Genomic DNA, 12,740 nt, shown 5'->3' on the forward strand with positions numbered 1-12,740 from the left:
TTACGTAGATGAGCTGGGCGTAGTAACGTTGCTTCAAGTTGTGGAGGACCGAAGCATCGTTGAGGTAGGTCAAATTAGACATGTCTTCGGCTTTCTCATACTTGGGCGGGTTCACCTGCTGCAGCTGGTCCTTCTTGAAGTCCTTGGTCTATCATCGCGTTCGAGAGAGAAAAGAAAGAACGGGTTAGTGATGAAGAATCAAAGGTAATCGACTTACGTAGATCAATTTGGCGTAGTAACGCTGCTTCAGATTGTGCAACACCGACGCCTCGTTCAGGTAAGTCAAATCGGCCATGTCTTCGGATTTCTCGAATTTCGGCGGGTTCACTTGGGACAGCTGGTCCTTGCGGAACTGTTTCGTCTGCGCGAGCATTGCGGAATTTTTTTCTCGATTTCTTTTTTTCTCTCTCCGTTGTATATCAATTAAGTCATTTTAGCACCGCGTGGCGTGATTAATTATTTTATCGATCTTCCAAGATTAAGCGCAAGAAAATGAAGAATACTCCGGAGCTCGTAAGCTATTATTCTATTCCATCTTAAATAAAAGGATTTAAAATCTTGATCTTGTCAATTTTTATTTAGCAAAATTTTTAGAAAAATAATGAGAAATAAAAAAGCAAATATCAAAACTAATATTAATGAAACAAAGTATATAGTTTTGAAATAAAATTGAAGAGCTTTTTAGAGCTTTCTACTAATGATTGTCCTAACATTTACGTAAGATATAATAATTTAATTACAAATACTTAATTTATGACTTAAGAAAATGTTAAGAATGATTTCGATAAAAAAAAGTACATAAGAAGAAAAGTATTTATTAGATTATTATTTCGGGTTTTAATTATATATATATATATATATATATATATATATATATATATATATATAATGTTTCGTAATTATACACAGCTTATTCCGAAGTTTCTTCATTTTCTTGGGTAATTTTTGTAATAAAAGTCGCGTATTCAGATCTACAATTACTTTATGAGCTTTTAAGCACTCTTAGTGAAATTATCTACTCAATAATTATGCATGCATCAAGATGTAGCAGCGTTTACAAATCTCTACACACACACAATAGAAGTCTTGTAGAATTAAGATATTAAATATACTTACTCTTTAGTCTACCAGCTCTTACAATTAAATTAAATAAAATTCAAAAATTTTGATAATTATGTAATCAATTTACGTGAAGCATTCCTCACTTCTCACTTATGTCGCTATAATTATGTGTACTAAATTATTAACTAAATTACAATTACCGACGAAATAATAGTGTCAAGAAAATGTCAATATATTAATTATTAATATTTTGCAGATGTTCAACACAGGAACCTCATAATACTTCATTTAGCCTTCGAAGGATTTATTTTATTGAAATTGAAGTCATTGTTTGCAGAGGAAGAAAGTTATGAAAGAGATTAACTAATATAAGGACTGTGCCAAAAATTCCAACAAAAAGTGGAAAGAGACGGAACATTTTTTTCAGCGTTTTGTATTGCATAAAGAGGTCTGTTGGCAGTAGCTCTCATGACACCTTTCTCTCTCCCTGTCTTTCTTTCTCTCAGATCCCGTTCTCAGATGCTCTAAAAATACGTTGACCCGCGCTTCGAGAAGTGGCGTTTCGACTTATTATTACGCTAGGCGCTAGCGACGACGGTGCTAACAATAGCGTTTAAGCTTACAGTCGGAACGAGGTAACGCGCGATGCAAGCACGAGTTTGCTGAACCATTACGTAACCGGCGGTGAACATGGATATTGAGGTTGTTTGTTCGAGAACGAAATTCGGGCCTGATGTGTGAAAATAGCGGCCGCGCTTTCATCAAAATCGCGGAAAAGAGCAGCGAGTTGCTAACGATGTTCGAAGGCGAGCGTGATCGCGATCGACAATGTGATGAATGTGATTAAAAAGATTTACACAATTAACATATGATTCGAGAAATGTTACTACTAGTAATGCGTTGAGGTTTATTTATTTTCCAAACGCGCGCGCAGAATGCATTAGCGGAAAAAAAAAAACATGAGAGACGGAAATAGAAGACATCGGCGAGCTGCAGGCAACGGAATTATATAACTTTACATCATTTCCAAATTTTAACTCTTGAAAAATAGTATATATTATAAAAAGAAAAAAAGAATGCTACACACACAAAGCCTGACAAACATTTTTTTATAATTTTGTAATAATATTGCAAATCAATATAATTATTTGATAACTACAAAAAATTTTAAAACTTTGTTCCATGTTTCGCGATACTAAAATTCGAAGAAAATTCTGAAAGTATGTTGAAAGTATTGGAAGTTACTTGATTTATCATTTAACATTCTAATTAATTAGAGCCCACCAAAAAGTATTCCAATTAATTTAAATGTGATGAGAAAAATTCTGGTAATTCAATCAGCATCAGCCACACGTCTTCTATCTGCTGTCAAAAATTTCTGTTCATCGCGGTTCATCGAGAGTAACTTGAGACAGTTTACAATGAAAAAAAGCTAAAAATTGATTTTCTAAATTCTTTCGCAAATTTTAGAAAGTTTTGACAAGATTAATCGGATATAAAGGCAAGCCAGAAAACTTCGGCGCGTCTTCGTCGTTTATTTTCGCCAACAGGGCGGTGGCAGAAAACCACCCTTTACGTAATGCGCTTTTTGACAGATCTCAAGCTCGGGAGGAACTTTATTTCCGTCCGAAAAGAAAGCCTACGCCTTCGAACGGCCGGGTGACAGAAGGTCGTAAGTGCTCGACGGCGACGGCGACGGCTCGCGGCCGGTTTTCTGTTCTCCGAAAATAGATCGCTAGCGAGATCCCCGTTCCTCCCCCTTCTTTTTATATATATAGAAGCGAGCGAACTCCATCTCTCCCTCCTTCTCTCTGTCTTAGTCGGTCTGTCGAGTCGGCTAAAAAATCGCCAAAGCGGAGGGAGGGATCGCGCCTCGATCCTTCCATGGCGATCGATGGAAATCGCTGTGCCGTAAACAGACGACCCCTCCCGCCGCCCCGTCGTTCCCCCAAGAATCGCGCGAGCGAACGGATTTATCCGGTGAAATCGGAACGCGCCTTCGCGTTGACGCCTTTGAGCTTCGTGCGTGCAACCTCGCGTGAATGCTTTTCCGACGTAATCACATTCTCGAAAAGTGTTACGTCACTTTCGGGGTCTAGTTCGAGAGAGTGAAAAAGAAAGAGACAGTAGAAGTACAGTTATAGCGTAATTTGGCAAAGATTTCGCCGGTAATCATCACCTTTATGTTATTTCAGATTTATATCTCTATAAATGCACAATTTTTGTATATTCCGGACCGGCTTTTTTACAATATTTCTTATATCGTTAAGAATTATTTTGTGCGTGTGTAAAAGAAATTCATTATCGCACAAATAGACAGATAAAAGAGCGTGTTTGAGAGATAAAATACAAATTTTCTAGCTAAAAAATGTATACAGTAGAAAAGCAATATTTTACAAGAGACAGTAGAAAAGAAAGATGTATGGACAGACCGAAGATACTCTTGATGCAATATGCAATTACATTGTAATTAATAATTAATTCTTTCAGTGAAAACTTTTGTCAAAAAAATGGAAAATTATAAAAATAATGAACCATGTTTTAAAATATAAGACTAAAATTTTGGAGTAATTGTGGAATATTTGAGCCAGGTTAACGGAAATAAATGTTTCAACTGATAGTATTTTCATTATGCATATCTAAATTATAAAATAGATATTAATATTGAAGTATGAAAATTGTAAATATTGTTTCAATAGTTTTGATTCACCGAGTATGACTCTATTTAGTGATATCACTGTATATAAAGTTAAGCAATATAATATAAATTTTAGAATATACATGTCTTTTTAAAAGTGGATCAACTATAGTAATCACTCGTAAAAATTGTGAACACTGATATAATCACTTTTGAAAGTATTACTACAAAAATTTTACTATTAATCTTTTGCATTCGGTGTCCCAAAAACAAAACTGTATAGAATCATGTGATTTATGTGTTTGAAGAATGACCGATATGTTGAATTTTAATTTTCCCCTCATAAGATTGTATATTACTCTATCGGCCATTATTCTCTAAGCAATCTGATACTCGGGATAAAGTGGGTCAGAAAGGGAGATGCAATTTGCATGGCGATACATACCTCGCCGCCGGGCAAGCCGACGCTGACGACATCGCCCTTGGTGGCTTTGATCTCGCCAAGGAGGTAGCCCTCCTTCTCGTCAGGCACCCAGCACGCCTTTTTCGCGTCATAGGGTTTCGTCTGGTCGATCCTCTTCTGCTCGAGGGAGACGAAGAGGTACGGGGTCGGATCGGGATCCTCTCCCTCCTGCTTCTTCACTGCTGGCATCTTTGCTACTTCTTCTGGGCTCTACTCGTGGTAAACTGATGCCGTGGCACTCACAGGTTCCCTTGCGAGGTCTCGCTTCTTCTTCGGTGGGAGGGGAGGACTGCTCCTCTTCTTCCTGTCGTTTGCCTTCGGGGTTTGTTGTTGGTTCGGCGGCGGACGGACTACTTCTGGCGGCACGTTCTGAGCGGCCCTGGGAAGCGATCGATTAGAACATCTCATGTTTTCGGTTCGCTCACGGCCCGCTTCACGAAACTACGATTACTCGTATCGGCATTGGTGCAAAACAGATAACTAACGTCTTTTCCATCAGTTCATTTTGTGTAAATAATTTTTCCAGATGTCTATTGATTAATAAAAATTACTTCTAAGTCCACTTCTAACTTTTCTGCACCAATTTAATAATATTAGACGATGACTAAAAAATATATTGTGTAAGATGCCTCAAATTAAAAATATTTTTATTCTATTTTATTTGTTGTATTGTTTTGATAAAAACTAGACAATAGTTCGCACCTTTATTCATTTAAAAATGATGTGATACATTCTCTCGTCATCGCCTGATATTATTAATTATGTAATTTCATAAAGCGAGGCCGATGACTTTTAGAATCGTCGAAGACGACCGCCGGCTTTTTTTCTAACATTACACACATAACTTATAAAAGAATGTTTTAAAGATAACGAAGAATCGTTTTATCCGAACACATTTTACCTCAAATAAAGTTATATATTGCTATAATATCACTGATACTTGATATTTCATTATGCGTGCATCATGTCGCAAAGAACAGTTGAGAGTGCGATGGGATTGCATAATCAGATAAGAATACAAAATGGAGCAGGCGACACGAGGTGGCAATCGGACAAGAAAGCGATATATATGGCGCTAGAAGAACTTTGAACTTTTATTTCAAACGTAGGAAAAGAAGAGAAACGTATAACAAACATATAGAAGATATTTGCAAATTTATCGACTTCTAGAACGAGATTTTATCAAATGTTAATCAATTAGAAAAGTAGACAACTTTAAACAACAAAGTCGAATCAACTAGGATTATGAATCATCGTAGAGAATATTGATGAAGAAAGACGAAATTTCACAGGATAACAAAATGGAAAATATAAAGAATAAGAAAAATTATTTTCAAAGTTGCCGATTTTTCCAGCATTTTAGAGGAATTTGCGGATGAAAAAATCCGCAATTTAAAGTAATGTTTCAAAACAAAAATTATCCGCAGAGGAAAAATTGACCCTACAATTTGTTCACTGATAAAGATTATGGTTGAACTTTTATGGTAATTATTTAATTAAATTTTCGACAAAAGATTCAGAGAAAAAATTATTTAAAAGGATTATATCTTGCAACAATACAACAATATTTCAAATTAAAATAAAAAATGTTATTATGTTATCATATCATTTTATTATATTATACAAAAAAAAAGAAATAGAATAAAACTTTTATTCGTACATTTGAATTAAATAGTGAATATTGATTGCGAAAGTAATTTGTCTAGTAAATCAGCTTTTTTAATTGATATTTTACTGTAAATATTACGTAAAATAGTTATTTAACAAATATATTAAATATTAAATAAAACTAAAAGAAAATACAACAGCACAAATAATGCAGATTTTGATTGCAGCGAGAAGATCAACGATGATGACTTTGAAAACAAATATCGCATCAAACTTGATAGCACAGTATTCCTAATGTTTGCACCTCCTCAAAAAAAAAAAAAAAAATATCTCATAAAACACAATCAAAAATCAATTTTATTGACACCGGAAGCTTGGAATTCTCTGTTTGGAAGCGGAATGGAAGAAGAAAAAGAAATAAAGAGAAGAGAAGCACTATGTCCGTCCACCGTTTGGAGGATCGTAAGCACACACAGATAAAAGACTCCTTCTGGCACATCCTTGGTCACATCTCGTCGATTTCTCACACGAGTATTTCACCAAGGGTCGACGAAAATCGAAAATCACTCCCTCGGAAAATCACCAGGCTCGGCTATCGGCACCACTTTTCTCGCCCACCTGGTGACTTCCTTCGCGGGAATTTTCAGATTCGGCACAGAACGCACACGCGATCCTCTCAAAGAAGAGCTTCGTGAAGAATTCCCTTTACGAAGAAGAATCCAATCTCCCCGCGAGTTCCACGAAATCCTTGCTCCAAGTTTCATCAGTGTCGCCGATAACTTCGCTTCTTATCACCGGATTCACGATGCACACGTGTGTCGATCTCTATTAATGAGCGCAATTATCCGATGGATAATGCATGCTTTATCGCACCCCGTTATTACGCAGATCCAATATGCAGGTATTGCTCACCGTATTTTCTTTTCTATCAATCGAGAGAGGAAAGAAAAGAGAAAGAAAAAAAAAAAAAGGAGCCGACGGCGTCGCGACGCGACGTGGTGCACTTACGTTAGAGAGCCGTTCTGTCGGGGAAACGAGCGGGGGCTCCCAATATAAGCGCGTGCAACGTGATCCTAGGGTGTAACGTGGCGAACGATTGGTCAGCCCGGCCGTCCAATTGCGGATCGTGTTACTTCCACGGCCAATCTACCTTTTTAGGCGGACGATGATACCGAGAACGCGGTGCGACAAGGGGTGGCCGCGACGCCGCCGAGTGAGATAAAAATAGACGTCGGAGCGAGACACCATACTTACGTCCGTCTCCCCCCTGCCATCGTTGCCGCCGGTTCCCTCGGTTTGCTACCCTGGGCTGCCCCCAGCCGTGGCGAACGCCGCGGACCTCGAAATGGAAGAAAGAGGTGGCGGAATTTCGGAGGGTGCGCTTGCTTCTTCTTCGCTCCGTTCGGCTCCTCCGTCGCTCGTGACGCTCGTCACTGAAAAGAGAGAGATAGAGTAGAGATAGGGTGGAGAGGAAGGAGAAGCACGCCACGTGGAAGACGCACGTGGCCGCGAACGTTGTTCAAGGTACGCGCCGGTGAACGATGGTTCGTTCGTGTCCATCGCCAGTTACGTCAAAATCAATCGGACAGTTCAATGGAAATGATTGATGGGTGGATATTTTACTCGCTCTGCCTTATTTTTGTGCTAAATCGACGTAAATAACTTTCAAACAAGCGTCCGCAATTGTCTTTTGGTCAATCAATTTTTTTTCACAGTTCTATCTATGCTGCTTTCAGTTTCTTGCTCCACAATTTTTTTTTAATTATTTGAAACTTGCACCAAAAAATGCATTGTGTTTAGCTATAGATTATCGGTATATGAAAAAATTTTTTAAATTGGTTTCTACTTTACTAATTTTTTATTACAATAGCGGTCTAGATAAAAATATTTCTTTACTTGATATCTGAGGATCCGCGAGACCGCAAGAGAGATTTCGAGATGTCTAAGGATGAGAACTTGGCGCGCGTGGCGTTTTTATTTATACGCGATCGACGGATCAAACGGTTTCTCTCATCTAAAAGAGTTTCCAAACGCGTTCCAGCGCGTAAACGAGCGCAGTGGTCACGGACGCACTATGGCCAGACGACGGCGGGCCTTGACGTTTCCGCTGAAAATTGCCGCAGAAATAATATTTACGCTAACGTAAAACGAATTCTATGGCATCATCGTTCCGATCAACACAGTACGCTCCGTCGCTGCACTCAAATGTATCAAAATAGACGCCGGTCGAAAAACGCACAGATTTAGACGTAAGTAAAATTTTTTTGACAACATTATAAATGACGAAAAGAAATTATTGTAACGTTCGTAAAAATGATATGAGATTAAAAAATGTAAAATAAATAATTATTTCTTATCTAATTAGTTTTAAAATATTGTTATAACACATTTTTAGATGTTTCAATTTTTATATGCCCAATTTATTTGAATCTAAAATTATTTAAGCGATAAAGTCATAGTTTTCCAAACTATCCAACATAATTCTGACATAATATCTCAATATTCTAACGCGAATTAGAAGCAGATTTCTCTCGTCACAAGATGCAACGGTTCAGTGCAACGTGGCGCATAGCAGTGCAGTTTTCTCGTGCGGAAATTGGATCTCTTCCAGTTCTCGCTAATGACAGGAAGAGGCAAGTGGAAAACGATGATTCTTCGGTCAATGTATCGTACCGATATTATAAAATCGATTAAAAAACTCGTCTCTTTCGTCAACTTTTCATAAACTTGACAAAAGTTAGTAAAATATCTTGTGGAATATAAAATTATCTAATTGTTTGATATAAAAAAAATGTCATAAAACCAAAACTGTCAAAATTATAAAAAAATTGTTTGACTTAAAAAATTTTCGCAACAATAACTTTATAGCTCAGATTAGAAGACTGTACAGCAATAAATACATATTTGTAAAAATTAATTTATTCTTTGGAAGACTGAATTTTGTTTTGTTCAGACATCCTAGCGTTTTTCCACATCAAATTTTTAATTGAAAAAAAAGAAAATAATGAAGTCAGCATATATTTTACAGTTAATTATATTTATATAACTAATATAAATGTATGTCTAGTTTATTAATATTAAATATTTCCTTTTATACTCATTTGTGCAAAAAGTCGGCGAGTTTTCATTCATGTGGCGCTTATCCATTTCTCGATTATTACGTAAAATTATTACGAGCGATCGCGCGTCATTAGGACTCGCTTATTCCATCAGCGTGGGTGACCGATGTCGGTGTGCCAGAAGAACCATGATAGTTACGATCGGGCAGCCGGTCAGCATGCCAAACGTGTGCGCTAGGTGAGGCTAGACGAAAGGAGCGAAGCCTCTGAATCATTTAAAACCTTAACCACCCTCCTCCCCCTTTTGATTCCCCTGTCACATCTCGATGCGTAAAATTAGCGAGTAAAAAATAGCATACGTATTCGCGAGTTTCTATTTCGAGTAAAAGAAGTGCGCGGATGAACCAAAAACGTGGTAGGACCAAAGGTTCCGGCAGCGGATGAGCCTAGGACGTGGGAAAACTTGAGTTTCCAGCCGGATGTACGCATTTTTTGGCAGAGACTTGATCCCATTTATTCGTTATAAAAATGTCTGACTTTCACATGTTATTTTCTTTTATTCCGAATTATTTCTCATTGATTCTATTATTAATTATAATATATATGTTCCTAATACTTAATTGTCTACAAATTTGTCTCCAAAACGATTTTCGTAGCAATCTGTATAAGAATCGTATACTTTTTTACTTTATCTGCTTTAATGAAATACGGTTCTCATCCTCAAATTTTCATTAATTTTCTTTTAAACGAGCCGTGAAATCGGGACTCAATCGGAAATGTTGAAAAATAGCGGCGTTCACGCTTGGCTGATAAACATATTTAGAGTATCGCGTGGCCGAGATTTAAATCATTTCATGAACAGCAATTTGCGGGCGCGTGAGGTGCGATTTATCGATGAATTTTCTCGCTCATGTTTGGCACGGTCTCAGCGCTTTTCGAACGGACGATGGCCGCCCGTTAAATTAGCGATATATTTTTTTTTTCAGAGTCCAAGCTAATGTCGCTAGACAAAGTGATAGATCTAATAATCTGAAGTGGAAAACTGAAATACGGAAGTGAGCCGTGACTTGAGAATTATATAACATCCCAAAGGCACGGAATATTTTTACAACTATCTTTACAATAACATTATAAATATTAATATTCAATTATAGATATTCGATATCTTTTTTGTAATAAATTTCTTGATTTCTCTTCGTATTTTTTTCTGGCAATTTTTTATCTTACGTGATATTTTTCATGTGATATTGATATTATCGCTAAATGAATTGACTTGTTTCAATTTCTGTCTGTAGCTTATTTTTCGGAGAATTTGCAAATAGACATGTGTCCAAAATAAATTTTCATTCTACTCTCCGCATTCTTCTTCACTTGTGATTTTTCAACGTTTCGCTCCACTTTACTCTAGTATGAGCGATCCAGATGATGTCGGACGATATTGGCCGCGGACCCAAGCGTGCCTCTTCTAGCAGCGCGCACATCTATAGTCAAAAGTCGGTAGGTATGCGCGAGGTGAACGGCGGAGGAGCAGAAGGAGGTTCGAAACGCGCGTCCACGCACACGCTGGGCAAAGAGAGAGAAGCAGAAGAGACCGAATCTAAGATTATTTCGGGATCGACGGAGATAAACCGGGCCAACGTCGAGAGAGAAGAGAACGGACACGTACGAAGCGAGCTTCGCCTCGCCTCACCGAGCCTTGAGGCTTGACTCATCATCATCGTCCACCCGTCATCGTCGTCGTCGAGGTGATCGCGAATTTGGCGCATTATACATGCGGCAACGTAACAACAACAGACGACCGAGCTTTGGATAGCCGCATTCCTTTCCTCATCGAATCATCCGTCTGAATCATATTTTGATGATTTTCCATGGACCGGTTGACTGACATTTCACATGGAAATGTTTCAGTAAAATTTCTTTTCATTTTCTATCCGAAAAATCGAAAGCAGATTATTTTTCTCGAATTCTTCTTGATAATCAGAGTTTCTCTCCTCATTTTTTTAGACTTTAATTTTTCAATTAGGTTGTATTCTATTTTACTTCGTGCCTTAGTATGAATATTCCGATAAATATTGATTGCTTACGCAATATTTCACGTACGCAATTTATTTGTTCATTGCATCATCGCTTAAGTTGGTGTAAAAAGGGAGTGGCGCGCATAAAGCTGTCGTAAATGAATTAAATATTAAATGTGGTACATTGAATCAGCTTCAAATAATCCATCGTTAATCTGGGACGTCTCGATGCTTTATTTATTGCATCGTTTACTTTTGGATCGTTTTCAATTACAGATAGAAGGTATTAAAAGCTTCCATAATGATATAAATATCCGACGAGATAAATCCGAAGCATTGAAGCCTGATACCATCGCCGCGTACAGAATAATTTTATGCATTATAGAGATTTTAAAGTTTAAAAAATTTTTTAGATTTTTAGAAATAATTTTTTTTAGATTTCTTGAGTCGCAAAATTATAGATTAATTTCGAATTTACATAATTATTTCATAATAAAAGTTCTATGTAAATTTTACCGTTCGTTGTTCATACGCTAAAGTTGCAATCCGAGAATTAATAAAAAATATCTTTTACTTTGTGAGAGGATTTTTCCAACCAGGAAAAGGAATTCTTATAATCATTAAATGGAGAACAATTTGGCGGCGGGACAAGAAGTACAATGGTCGCACGGTGTTGCGTTACGTCTCGTCGACTGGCTTGCATTACGCACTGTGTCGACCTATTTGTCGACGCGTCGACAAGTATTTTTATTGTCGCATATTATTATTCCAAATGCGAATTAAGTTCGCCAAAACCGAAATGATCAAGGTCTCAGATCGAAACAATTAATTCTCAAGCGTTAAGAATCATTCTGTATATATGCGCACACTAATTTACGTGCTTCGTGTATTTCCACTATTTCGTGTTTGATGATCTTAGCTCGCTCATGAGCGAATGCCTCGCTCACCAATAAAGGAGAGCGTCCGAGAGTTTACGATGAGGTGCTGCTCGATTCAACAAACGTAAAGCGAAACGACCTGGGAAAATATTTGAAGCTGTTGTACTGCGTAGACGGCTCGCATTTACTCGAAATATTACGAGAATAAGCAAGATTCGATGTTCAAATCGCGAAAATTAACAAGAGTTCCTCTGAGTGCCAATTAATTTTTCTCTAAAAATAATTAAAATTAAATTTTTCCAAAATAAATCTGAGAGAAAATGATTGAAAAATATATGTCGACATTCGCTAAAACAGAATTGGCTTTCCGAAAACGCTCCTTTAATCGCTCGCTCGGCGACCTGCAAAATTGTGTTTATGAAGAACCAAGAATACCGTTGCTGGACCAGAAGCATCTCGCGACTCCGTTTCGTTGAATCGTGCCAAGCGCGGCTCGAGATAGTTTCTCTCAGGAATGCGCGCTGCTTTATCGCTATCGCAAATAAAATCGGCGTTACGCTCTCGCAAAATTATTTATTGTCGATGGAGGCATTGGCGCCGCAAAAGGCAACGCCCTCCGCGAATAATTAAGAGTCCTGACGAATACGAGTGTGAATAGAGTATCCTTATACCTGCGATTTCTCTTCGACTCGTGCCAAGTTTCGTGCCTGTTGTTCTGCCACGTGCCCTGGCGCGCCAGGAACGCTGCAACGTCGTCGAGGCACCGACGCGACGACGGCTCCGGGTGAAGAATGGTCGATGAACGCCTACCTACGCGAGCGGTGATCAACTGCGGAAAAGAAATTTTGCGATCGTGACAAACTCATAAAAGCGATTATAAACTTGCCGATTATTTGACGTCACAGCGAGATCTGGTTGAAAACTCTCTAAAGGTCGACTAAATTTGTTCACAGAGGCACGAATTCGCAGCTGAAATAAAATAGTTTACTGGTTAATACATTTTGTTGAAGCGAAACC

The 12,740-nt window shown here is 37.9% G+C and overlaps 1 protein-coding gene and 1 long non-coding RNA gene across 34 annotated transcripts in view; one reads left to right on the forward strand and one right to left on the reverse strand.

The window, feature by feature from the left end:
- Nucleotides 1-6,797, reverse strand: part of Mhc (myosin heavy chain) — a 41,720-nt gene extending 34,923 nt beyond the window's left edge. For 17 of the 31 annotated variants that reach the window (XM_067357153.1, XM_067357168.1, XM_067357151.1 and 14 more), the window contains exons 1-3: nucleotides 6,780-6,796; nucleotides 4,146-4,542; nucleotides 5-148 (exon numbers count right to left, since the gene is read on the reverse strand). In XM_067357153.1, coding sequence (XP_067213254.1) covers nucleotides 5-148; nucleotides 4,146-4,352 — 351 coding nt within the window. In that variant the 5' untranslated portion in view covers nucleotides 4,353-4,542; nucleotides 6,780-6,796. Of the gene's footprint in view, nucleotides 1-4; nucleotides 149-217; nucleotides 362-4,145; nucleotides 4,543-6,779 lie in introns of all 31 variants that reach the window. The other 14 variants (XM_067357175.1, XM_067357174.1, XM_067357170.1 and 11 more) reach the window with 3 other exon arrangements.
- Nucleotides 6,798-7,024: 227 nt separating this feature from the next.
- Nucleotides 7,025-8,774, forward strand: LOC105673099 (uncharacterized). Of its 3 annotated transcripts, none has more exons than XR_001100908.2 (3): nucleotides 7,025-7,295; nucleotides 7,813-8,020; nucleotides 8,290-8,774. It is a non-coding gene; the product is annotated as an uncharacterized lncRNA (long non-coding RNA). The 3 variants fall into 3 exon arrangements; XR_001100909.2 differs by having other exon boundaries at nucleotides 7,026-7,381; XR_010890747.1 differs by lacking the exon at nucleotides 7,025-7,295 and adding an exon at nucleotides 7,324-7,425.
- The last annotated feature ends 3,966 nt before the right edge of the window (nucleotides 8,775-12,740 follow it).

This window comes from Linepithema humile, chromosome 6 (assembly GCF_040581485.1).
Source record: "Linepithema humile isolate Giens D197 chromosome 6, Lhum_UNIL_v1.0, whole genome shotgun sequence".
NCBI lineage: Eukaryota > Metazoa > Arthropoda > Insecta > Hymenoptera > Formicidae > Linepithema > Linepithema humile.